The sequence below is a fragment of the Cyprinus carpio genome, chromosome A20 (genome assembly GCF_018340385.1).
Source record: "Cyprinus carpio isolate SPL01 chromosome A20, ASM1834038v1, whole genome shotgun sequence".
NCBI classification, from domain to species: Eukaryota; Metazoa; Chordata; class Actinopteri; order Cypriniformes; family Cyprinidae; genus Cyprinus; species Cyprinus carpio.
The window spans coordinates 11,025,131-11,037,752 of record NC_056591.1 but is presented as its reverse complement, the minus strand read 5'-3'; the positions used below and the strand labels follow the sequence as shown (position 1 = coordinate 11,037,752).

The following is a 12,622-nucleotide window of genomic DNA, read 5'->3' as shown; positions in this document are numbered from 1 at the left end:
TTATATATGTTAAATATACAAAATGATCCTCCAGAAAGCAAATGAAAAACAGTTTTGCTTTCTGTAACAGCACAATCAAATCAGAACATGGCAACTTTCTCTCCAAACTGTCAGACTGTGAATCCTTGAGAAGAGTTTCATTTGTTTTAAATCAGTGTTTACTGTCTCCTGGGGAGAGAGAAAGACCCTCCAGATATGCTTTGCCTGATTTCCTTTGTCCTTGACGAGTCTCCTTTCTCTCCTCTGCTGCATTTCAACTATAATTTCCCTCATTCTCGTTGGCCTCTTTTCTTTCTGCCAGCACACTACACTGATGTACCAGTGTGTTCATATGCTGGGATCAGAGTGACAAGGCAGAAGATGAATTTTATATGTGAAGCATCATCTCTTTTCAGCTCTTACCGATAGAGTTAGAGTTAATAACCCACACAGAGTTTGCTGACCTTTAGAGGTTATTGTTTACGGTCAGTGAGTTATGAGTGACATTTTAAAGCTGGCAATGACAAAGATATTTGTCCAGGGTTCACACAAATTGTATTTGTTGTCAACCATGCAGGCTCGGGCCAGTGCAAAGAAGTTTCGGAAAGTGACCCTCACTGTCTCCCCCAAAGGGATCATCATCTCAGACACAGAGACCAATGACCTCATCGAGGACGTTTCCATTTACAGGTAAAAGACCACACCAAAACAGACCAAAATCACAAAACCTATGCTCTTTTGTATCATAATTTGAAAATCACAGTGTGGTGCTAATTGAAAGGCATCCTTAATATGCTTAAAAATAAAAATAAAAATTGTTAAAATATGCTGGTAAGATGTTTTTGAAAGTCCCTTATACTCATTAAGACTGCATTAATTTGATCAAAATACAGTATAAATCTGAATATTGTGAGATATTATTACAATTTAAATTACTTGTTATCTATTTTAATATACATATTTTAAAATGTCTTCGGTGTTACATGATCCTCCAGAAATCATTCTAATATGATGGTTTGCTGCTCAAGAAATATTTCTTCTTATTTTTTTTTTTAACTATGTAAATGTCTTTACTGTCACTTTTGATAAATGAAATGCATCCTTGTTGAATAAAAGTATTAATTTATTTGAAAAAAATAATAATAATCTTGCTGACCCCAAACTTCAGCCTGATTTAACCTTTAAAAATTACTTATTGTAAAAAGTTTTTAATTTTTATTTATTTTATTTGATGAATTATAAAATCTGTATACATTTTATACAATTATTATATGAATATCATTGTTCTCAGAATTTTAAAAAGCCATTGAGTCAATTATTGGAGTAAGCCTGTTTACTTCACTCCCTCCAAATCAATTGTTTGAAGATTTTTAGTCGGTCAAGGTCTGTAGAACAACATGAACTCTGCAGTGAGATCACTGACCAGTGAATCATTAACATTTGAGTATGTCAAACAAATGTTGATGCTAGAGCTGACATACATAAATCGTATTCATGAATTTGCGATTGCCTGTATCATACCCGTCTGTTGGAGGGAGGTGTATTATTCAGTGGGCATGAGAGGAGCCCCCATGCTGATCCCCCTTATCAGCTATACCAGAGACACGGTCATGGGAGTCACCCATCTCTTTAATCCTCTCTCATAAGAAAACATATTCTACATCCTTCCTATTCTTCCTTTCTCTTGTTCTTGTTTTTCTGGTACATACACCACACATGCCCTCTCTGCCTCTGTTTTAGAATGCAAAAAATAATAAATTGTAATCACTCAGATTAAAATGCTGAAAAGCAAGCTGAATTTATTTGAGAAGCACATTTTTATATTTATGGTTTTTAAACAATGTTTATTGAAGCTTACACTTAAACCAGGAAAGGTCTTTAATACAAATTAACTTAAAATGAAAACAATAATTAAAGCTAAATATTTTAAAAGAAAAATGTCATAAGATATTACTTGAATATTAAAAATGATTATATTTTTATATATTTTGTTTTATATTTATATTTTGTAGTTTATATTTAATTTTTAGAACAATTGGATCTTTTATCTATTTTTTCTTGTTTTTTTTTAGTTCATTCTTCTTCTAAGCACTTTGTATTAAGGTTTTCACTTATAAAATAACAGAGGTTTTACAAAGGACAAGAATAATTCTAAATACTAAATATTACTTTTTATTTAATTATATATTAATACTGTATATATTTTCTAGTCTTAGTATAAATTAAAATGTCAAACAAATTAAAGCACAATAATATTTTTGCAAAGCAAAACTGCATAAGATATTACTTGAATATTTCTAGAATTTTTACATAATTTTTTATATTTAGTTTCTTTAGGTTTACAGTAATTCAATACTGTATGTTCTATTTAGTCTTAATATAATTAATGTAAAATTTAAATAGTAATTAAAGAAAAATAAATTGGAGAAGCAAAACTGCATATTACTTGAATATTTTTTACATAATTTTTTTCTTTTTTATCACTTTGTTTCTACTTGTTATAAGCATCTTTTTTAAAATAAAAAATACATAAAAATAATATATATTTTCCAAATGGGTAAGAAATATAAGTTTAATTCAAGATACAGATATTTAGATGTTTTCAGTGGTAATAAAGACAAAAATACGAATTAATTTTTAAATGATTTTTACAATGTATGTCAGCAGAGGATCAGGTCTGCAACAAAACACACTGCCCTTGCACCTGGAACTCCTCCATCTACGGGACTGTCCTGCCTGCACCCTTCAGAGATGCTCTGTGGGGTTCTGGCTATTTAGTGGGATGACATATGGATTCCTGTGTAACACAGAGAAATGCTGAGAGCTCACATTGCAGGACAAACTGCTCTCCACTGCACTGAACTTCTGCTTATTTTTTACAGTGTATTATTGGTCTGATCCAGGTGAAGCACACCTCAGGATGAAAGAAAACACCCTGGAGTGAAATGTCTTATACTGCAAAATATAATCAGAGTAGACTTTGATCATACAGCCTCAGTTTGACTTTCAAAGAAGGCTGGAGAATAAACACAAGTACCAGGGGACTATGAAATCAGAGTTCAGTCGGAATGCTATAATAAATGCTATTTCAACCCAAACCCTGAGGGGGTTTTGGACAGCAATTTGAAGGGTGAAGAACAGAATCATGGCTATCCTGTGCCTTTTCACTGACAGCAAGGAAAACGAGAGCATTTTGAATGAAGTGGTGGGGGTTTGAAAAGAAGGAAACACATTAGCGCTGATGATATGAATACCCTTCCTCATCTTTATTCACTCCTTTGCGTCCCATCCCCCTTCCACAGCCGAATATATAAATAATAAAGAAAAAAAACAGCCGTTCTATTTTTAGTGAAAAATATGAGATGATGTTGTTTGTCTAGGCTCAGTAGGAGCTGTCAGCTTTAGAAATTATAAAGGTTTGAAGGGGATTTTTTTTATACTTTTGTTTCATTTCCGTCAATGCTCACTGCAACTTAGGATTTTTATGTGGCTTTTTTTTTCTACTGCCAGCTTGTCTCATGAAAAGAAAACATTAATATTTGTTTGCAAGACTTTATTTTCCTAAGCCACAAATCTTGCACAGTGATTTGTGTAATGAGATTCACTTTGGCCCCGCATTAACTGTTTGGGGGTTCATGAAAACATTAAACCCCACATGGATTTTTTTCCATTCTGGGAATGTCATATTCCACTGTAATGTGTTCAGCAAGAGAGGAGAGCCAGAAGGTCATCAATGACGGAGATATGGCCTTGCCAATGCAAACACTGCCAAAGCTAAAATAAGAAAAGGCTTTTTCACATATTCACAGACTGTTTTCATACATTTTATATGTAATTTTATATATCTAAATTTATTCCTATCAATTTAATGTTTTATATATGTATAGAAGTATAAATATAATATTAAAATTAACATTTGTTTTAAATAACTTTATTAAATTAATTTATTTTAAATTCATGTATTAAATTAATATATATACTTCTAAATATATAAAAATTATTAATTGAAAGTTAAATAATATACAATTTATATGTGTGGGTGTGTGTGTAATATATATATATATATATATATATATATATATATGTATGTATGTGTGTATATATATATATATATATATATATATATATATATATATATATATATATGTCCTTGAGTTGCTTACATAAAAGCCCTCATTTTTTCTTTGTACATTGTATGTGTCCCGACTAAGACTCTATTTACATTTGTTAAAATTTAACAAGTGTGTCGCCTCTTTACCTAACGTCTCAAAAAGCGGAAAGCTTTCATGCAAAGGCCTCACTCACTTATTTTGATGTGCATTGCTACTTTACTGTATCTCTGCTTTTAACTTTGCCTGGATTACGTCTTTGTTTACATGACCCACCTTATGCTTTCTCATTCATATACAGTAGAGTACAAAGGTCTGAAAATACACTGACAGTAAAAAACAGTTCAAATAAAAAAAAACTGAACAGCATTGCCATTAACTTCCTTTCAATGAAAATTGTTGCGAACTTACACAAGCAACAGGCAGTAGGTGTTTTGGTGTTGAATAATTTGGTAGTTTTAAACAAATCAATAGTTTGATTGATTCAATGACTCACTATTAAACATAGTCACTTGTTTTGTTAGTAAATGCTGCATCCGAAATTGCATGCATTCTAAGTAGGTCTTTTGTGTAGTTAATTTGCGACTGTGAACAAGTACTATATAGGATCAATGTATGTACAATGAATGTAATTTGGACATATGGTTGGTACTACATTTGTCATGTTGTCAATATCATGTGACCTACCAGTGTCAGCTGTGTTGCTTTCCTGCCATTCACAAATCCTCCTGTGCCTTCATCACGCACTTCATAATCTTCATAATCATAAACTCTTTCATATACTGCTTCTGTTATATAGTAGGAAAGTATGCATATATGGATGCAGCCTAAATGTCTAAACAAGTCCTTTGAGTGAACGATTCCAATGACTCACTCATAAAGACGGTCACTTGTTGCCACTTACTGCTGAACCAATGTAACCTGCAGAAAAAGTTTTGTTGGACTATACATATATCAGCACTCTTAAAATGCCTCTCAGCCAATCAAATTCAAGGCCTGGAATGTAAATATGTAAAACGTAAATAAATGTTCCATGAAGTTATTTTCAAAACTTCCTATTTGCTTTCCATGAAGGCAAAGATTGAGAAGTTCTTGTCAGTATAGCCAAGGATAAAATGTCCCCCATCTTCAATTCTGTTTAAATAGAGTTACAAACAGGTACATTCAGGCCATTTACAGTTTCCTTCCCACTCAGCTTTTCACTTTTCAATAATGAAAGTGTGCAATGCACCACAGACTGGAATAAATGATAATTCACCACACCCCCCATGTTCAGAGACAGAAAGGGGAGGGGGAAAGGGAATAGAGAGTCTTGGGCATTTGTATTTAGGTCGGGTATCAGAAGCAGTGCACTAACAATTGTAGATGAAGTGAGATCAGAGCTCTGTCTTTCCCTGGTCTTTGTCTAATGTATCTCATCATTTTCACATAAGTGTTTTTGGGTTGGTGTTCTAAATTTCTACCCTTTTCCTAAAATGACGTTTAAAATCCACATTCTATTACATTTCTGATGGATCATATTTTATTATAATTATAAGTGTGTCTGATATTATATCCGATAATCGCATTGGTTGTAAAATATACACAGTGTTGTTGATCTCTGGCTTTCTTTACAAAAACTAAATGCAGTAAAATTAAACTTTTGTCATGATTTACTCACTTTCATTTTCCATTGTCATTGAATGTAAATGGTGACCTCGACTGTCAAGCTAAATTTTCAATGGCAATATTTTATTGAAAGAATAACATCTTAAATTTCAGTCTGTTCTTTAAACAAATAAGAATGTTTTTTTAGGTTCTTTTCTGGAGCTTGGCAGCTCCAGTCCCCATCCACTTTTATTTACATTTATGCATTTGGCAGACGCTTTAATGAAAAGCAACTTACATTGCATTCAGTGCTATGTATTTTTTTTTTTAGTTTGTGCATTTCTTGGGAATTGAACTCATGACCTTGGAGTTGTTAGTGCCATGCTCTACTGTTTAACAGGAAAATGTCATTGAATGAAAGAGAGCAGACATTCTTCAGAATATCTTCTTTTGTGTTCCACAGCAGAATGAACATAACACTTGGGTGCAGAAATTACACTTAACACACATAACCCACAAATTCTACCAATATAAACCACAAATACAACAAACCCATCTAAAATAAAATAAAAAATCTGGTTTTGACAGGATTGTCTGGGTTGGTCTACAGACCTTATAGACCTACATAACATGGCTGGATGCAGTTATTACTCTAGCTGAAAGTTAGAAATGACTCGATGTATAACAGAAGAGGGTTTTTTCTTTCTTTCTTTGGTTACTGAACTGCAAGCAGCTTGTAATTGCTCTGTAACATAAGCTGGGGATTTTCACACACTTTCATTGATATTATTGAAAGATGAATATTTTGTCATAACCGTGACCCTGTCGGTACATTATACTTTTCCCAGCAATGTTATTTGATTATATGAGTCTTTATGGACAAAACAGTGAAAAGCTTGTATTTCTTGCTTCTGCAGAATATCTTACTGCACAACAGACAAAACTCAGGATAAGGTCTTTGCCTACGTCTCCCAAAGCCAGTTCAATGCAACTCTGGAGTGCCATGCCTTCCTGTGCCAAAAAAAGAAAATAGTAAGTGTTTTCAGATGCAAATATCTATCTATCTATCTATCTATCTATCTATCTATCTATCTATCTATCTATCTATCTATCTATCTATCTATCTATCTATCTATCTATCTATCTATCTATCTATCTATCTATCTATCTATCTATCTATCTATCTGTCTGTCTGTCTGTCTGTCTGTCTGTCTGTCTACATCTTAACATTTTTCCATTTTGATAGTTTTGTTATCCATCATCTGGCCGGCTTAATTAATGATTGTCTATTTTCTTGCCACAGTTTTTGTATTATATTTGACAAACTCTTATTGTGAAAGCCACAGTCTTTTCTCTTGATCCTTATCTATAGTTGGTATCTAGCGCCATCTAGTGGACAAGATGTTTCTTCAAACTCTCACCCAGGGCTCTCTTTGATTTTGTGATCACGTGTCCTCCACAGGCTCGGGCTGTCACACTGACAGTTGCACAAGCTTTTAAAGTAGCTCTGGATCTGTGGGAAATCGCACAGGAAGGTGAGATTTTTTTTGCCTGTTGTCGATATACACACACACACACACACACACACACACACACATATATATATATATATATATATCTCACAAGGAACAGAAGATATTCCTGTGTCTTCATTTTCTTATTGCAGACAAAAGTAAGAAAGCTCGCACATGCTACTCCTGTTCAGACCCTGAATCTCAGCCTGAATCTGAACCAAATAGCATTTCAGGTACATTTATTGGTTTGAACACAAAGGTTTTCTGGATGTCTATCTTAATTTTGTTGAATTCATGGGAATGCTCTTCATTTGTGTTCTTTACTTGTGGCAGAGGAGGAGAAGACTCAGGATCTGATGGAGCACAAACTTAGGAAGCCATTCTTCCCTTCTTTCCTTTCACCATCTCCACGCAGCAAAGCTAGGAGACGACCAATCAAACATGACTCCTGGGTATGATGCCATCTTTTCTAAACTTTTCACATACACTTCCATTCAAAAGTTTGTGGTTGGTCAGAGTTTTTAATGTTTTTTAAAGAAGTCTCTTATGCTCATTAAGGCTGCTCCTGTTTGGTTAACAATACAGTAAAATAGTAATTCTGTCAAATATTATTACAGTTTAAAAATAACTGTTTTCTATTTTAATGCATTTTAAAATGTAATGTGTTCCTCTGACGGTAAAGCTGAATTTTCAGCAGCTATTACTCTAGTTTTCAGTGTCACACATGATCCTTCAGAAATCATTATGATATGCTCAAAAGCATTTATTTGAAAATACAAATATTTTGTAACATTGTAAATGTCTTTACTCACTTTTGATAAATTTAATGTGTGAATGTGCATAAAAGTAATAATTTCTTTAAAAAAAAAATAAAAAAAATAACTTAATTTAGAGCAGAACTAATTTTACACATAAATATCCCTTCATAGAAGGACTGTAGTGCTTTTCCAGGAGTTTATTTCTGCAAAATGCCATCAAATATTCATCAAACACAACACGTCCTTTCAATATAGCACAAATCAGCATGCCAAGGCAGTAATTACTCTATTTCCCTTGGCTAATTGCCATTATATTGTCAGTCAGCAGGTCCTGTCCTGTTGATATAGCACATATTCACCACTAAGTGGCATTCTCTGCTTAAATACAATATTATTGATTAAATACATGACCTCTACATGAGAGCTGGCCACTCCAGTTTAGTTGGCAAGGCCAGTTTTAGAAAGATTGCATCTGTTGCCGTGATTGAATTCTGTTCACTGTTTAGGCAGATTCTGAAACCCAGTTAGGACCTTCAGTCTGCTGGTCTCAGATAATGACTGTCACAGAAGAAACTGTAGATGAAGTTTTTACAGCATGCTGGTGCTGAGAGTTACTCTATGAATCTGTATGTGATATGATATAGATGTGATCCGTGATGGTTTTTCTTACACGGTTACTCCGTGTTCTCTTATTTCCAGGATGCGGAAGATGGCCTCGATGATGCATTTTCAAGGTAAGTTTCTGTTCCCTGTCTATGAAATCAGAGATTGATCCTCCAGGATAGTGCTTTTTTCTTTTTCTTTTTTTTTTTTGGGAGATATAGTGCTTATTGATCACAACTTGTGCTTTAAAATACACTCACATACATATGCACAAAAAGAAAAGATCTGATTGTGGTAGTAAAAAAAAAAACGTACTATGCTTAAAAATCTTACTGACCACAAAAAGTTTGAATGGCATTTAATTACTTGTGTTTATTCTAAGACCAATATAACTTCAATCCACATCACAAAACAGAAAAAAAACAAAAACAAAAAAAAAAAAAAATACAACAATTACCCAAGGAAAAACAAAAATTCTTTGTTTATTAGCAAGAGGCGAAAGGGCTGATTTGCTTCCTTAAAGACACCAAGAAATCAAAATGTGGGTTTTTCTAGCATATTATCCGTGTGTGTGTGTGTGTGTGTGTGTGTGTCTGTGTGTGTGTGTGTGTGTTAGTTTTGAGCCCATCTGTATGCTGACATGGACCTATTTGTAAATTATTTGCCTCATATAATCAGCTTATGTGTTCGCACTCCCTCAGGTATGACATTATGTCTCATAAAGTGGAGATGGAACGAGATTTGGCACACAGTAGAAGCGCTGAAACAATAATGGCGGCGGCTCTGGTTCAGATTAATGGACATGGAGAACCATTTTATTCTGAGTCTCTCTCCATACACACTTAATAATATCAGTTCAAACAAAGCAGAAAAAAAGAGTGTTTCTCTGTACAGTTTCAAGCTTTTCTGTGAACAGTTAAGGATGTTAGATGAAAAAACAAGAATTGCCAAAATAATGAATATGTTCTTATTAACAGATAGTGAAACTGGCAAAAAACAAATAAAGAATCTGTTCTGTCATTGCATTAAATTTATAATTTTATAATAATTAATTCATTCATGTTTTACTAATAATACATAGTTTACAATAAATGCTAATAAAGTTTTTTATTTAATTAAAATATCAATCTGAAATTATAATCTGTTCTGTCATTTGAATTTTGTCATTTGAAATATAATAAATGTATATTTTATTAATAATTCATATTTGTAATTAAAATTATTAATCTAAAATTATAATCAGCTATGTAATAGGATGAATTTTATCATTAAGAGAGACAGAGAGAGAGAGATTAAAGTTGTGTGTGTGAATTACCTGCGTCTGTGTCTCTCTACAAACAATGAAGTTGAGTTTAGTTTTTTCAAAAACAGCGATTTTACCACCTTGTTGCTGAGAAATAATTTAGCGATTCAGTATCGAATCTGTTTTATTAATAGAAGTCACAGGCCATGGTTAACAACAAGCTTCTGAGTGTTTCTTTGTGTGAGCAGCGTGTTCTCCAATCTGTGTGTGTGTGTGTGTGCGTCAATTAAAGCAGCACATTAAAATAGAATGGTGATTAAACCGAATGTTTTTAATTCACAATTGGGCTTGTCACACACATAAAGTGGTGTTCAGTAGGGTCACACTGTAAATCTGTTATTTATTAAAACAAAGAAACTTTTAGGATTTTGAAAAGTTAAAAAACAATTTACAAGAAAAAAACAAGATTCTGCACTTGTTCAGTACAGATTTTTATCTGAAAATTTAAAAAACCTTTATGTACTACATATACAAATACAGCATGCATTAAAAAAGGTGAAGGTGAAGTATAATCTGTACTTTCATTGAATGAATTTTATAAATAAAATAGAATAAACTGATATTTTATTAATAATTAATGGTTTTTATAATAATTATAATAAAAATATACTTGAAAATAAATATAATAAATAGATAAAATAAAATATAATTGTTGTGGCAAAAACAATTATTAACAAAGAGCATCCCAGTGTAAGAGACAAGGAATCAAATTATATTTAAGGAAAGAAATTTATTTTCCTTAAAGAGGTGTGTTCACAATGTTCCAGCAGCTACCCTGAAACACAACAGACCTAAAATCACACTGAAAACAGACAGCCTTCTTTATACTGCAATCACCCCCCCACTTCTTACAAGGTTCCTTCTGTATAATTTCCACTTAACCCCGTAAACCAAACCTAGCTTTTTCAGAAAAAACAATGGTCCTTCTAACCCCCTGGGCTTCATTATCTTCACATCTCTGAGGTCTACAAAACCTTCTGTCTTTCCTGCACTAAAGTGTTCAAAGGCTCTTTCTGATACTGTTGTTTGTGTGGCTTCACACCCGTGAGGTTAAAGGTCTTTATTTGTGGCTACCTCTCTGTCTTTCCCTTCCTAAAGTTACCCACACTAAAGACTTCAAAGGCTCTTTGTTTTACTGTGTGATGTCTTCGTTGCATTCCAGGTGACATACATAAAGAAACACAAGTTAAATCAAAAGGAAAAATAAAAATATATAAAAACCCACCCAATGTCTAAGAAAGTAAATAAGAAAGAGTAAAATATAAATTTTTCTACAACAATAATAAATAGTTATTTTAATTATTTAGAACTATTAAGAAATATAAAATTTGTATCATATGAATTAATGTACAATTATTATTTGTTTAAATTTAATGTGTGTGTGTTTGTGTTTTAATTTAATATATATTTTTTTTTAGATTTTTGGAAGATTTCTCAGTTGAAATCACTGTCTCTGCTTGTATGGGCATCTTTAAAGGGGCACCAAGCAATAAAATCACAAACATCAGTGCTTTCATTGCTTAATGTTTAGGAACTGATTGCTTGGCGAGTTACAGGCATTCTTCTGTACAATTTCACAGGGATGTGCTTTCTAATCAATGTATTTTAACCTGATACAAGTCATTCTATGATTGCTTGCCACATTCTCTACTGCCATAAAGTTATAACTGGTTGTGATGCCAATGAATTACTGTGACTTCATTACTGGGATACAGCAGGTCAGAAACAGCACTGTCATCTTGCCAATGGAATCCATTATTATAAGTAATGCGATGGGGCCAAAGGACCATCATTCTTCTAAGTGAATCAGATGAGGTGGATCCAAATAGTCAGCTCTTTCCTTTCACTGAGCATAAAGAAAAAACACGATAAAAACTATAATAATAGATCTAGATCTCCACTTGCTGACAAAGGCTGGTATAGTTTGAACAGTGGGATGCTGGGAAGGATGTGATGGTTTAACCATAGCTTACTGTCAGCATGTGTCATGCTCTCTCTCACCTGCCATGCAGCAATATGGAGGTGGAGGAGATGGACGCAGGTAAGTGAGGTGAGAGAAACCGTACCGCTTAATGATGAGCCTCAGTTATCATCAAGCCAGCCAGAGACTAATATTATTACACTTCAGACTTGCATCACACTTAGTTTCCTTCATAGTCACTGTCTGATAAATTTGCTGTCTTTCACTTCAAAACAATAACATACAAGCGGGTTCCCGGTGAATTTTCATAACTTTTTGAGTCATTTGTGATTACTGGATAATAATTTGTTTGGTAACCCTTTACAATAAGGAACATTAGTTAACTACTATAGTTAACATGAACAAAGAATGAACAACACTTCTACAGCATTTATTCATCTTAGTTAACAACAAATACAAAATCAACAAAAAAATCAAAAAAATCAAAAGTTAACAATATTAAACAAAATTTAAATCAACACTAAATAAAAACGACACAACAATATACAACATTAATTACATTAATTAACATTAACAAAGATTAATAAATAATGTAATAAATGTATTGTTCATAGTTCATTCATGTTACATAAGTGTTACCAATTGTTTTGACTCATGATTAATGAATGATTCTGTTCATTTTCTGCACGGGTCTGAATGATTCACTGAAAAGAACTGACTCAAACTAATGATTTGCTCACAGATTATTGCTCGCAGAGTATATCCACACTACTGTTCAAAAGTTTGTGGTCAGCAGAATTTTTTTCACACAGTTGAAAAATAATCAAGTAAATAAAATCTTTTATTCA

General features: G+C 32.9%; 1 protein-coding gene across 5 annotated transcripts in view; it reads left to right on the top strand.

Moving 5' to 3' along the window:
• The window catches only part of LOC109066013 (low density lipoprotein receptor adapter protein 1-like), a 32,621-nt gene that overhangs the window by 15,858 nt on the left and 4,141 nt on the right, over positions 1-12,622 (top strand). The window contains exons 3-9 of one of the 5 annotated variants that reach the window (XM_042777592.1): positions 557-669; positions 6,593-6,707; positions 7,138-7,210; positions 7,342-7,422; positions 7,523-7,641; positions 8,647-8,681; positions 11,866-11,894. In XM_042777592.1, coding sequence (XP_042633526.1) covers positions 557-669; positions 6,593-6,707; positions 7,138-7,210; positions 7,342-7,422; positions 7,523-7,641; positions 8,647-8,681; positions 11,866-11,894 — 565 coding nt within the window. Of the gene's footprint in view, positions 1-556; positions 670-6,592; positions 6,708-7,137; positions 7,211-7,341; positions 7,423-7,522; positions 7,642-8,646; positions 8,682-9,251; positions 9,827-11,865; positions 11,904-12,622 lie in introns of those variants that run through there. The other 4 variants (XM_042777594.1, XM_042777590.1, XM_042777591.1 and 1 more) reach the window with 4 other exon arrangements.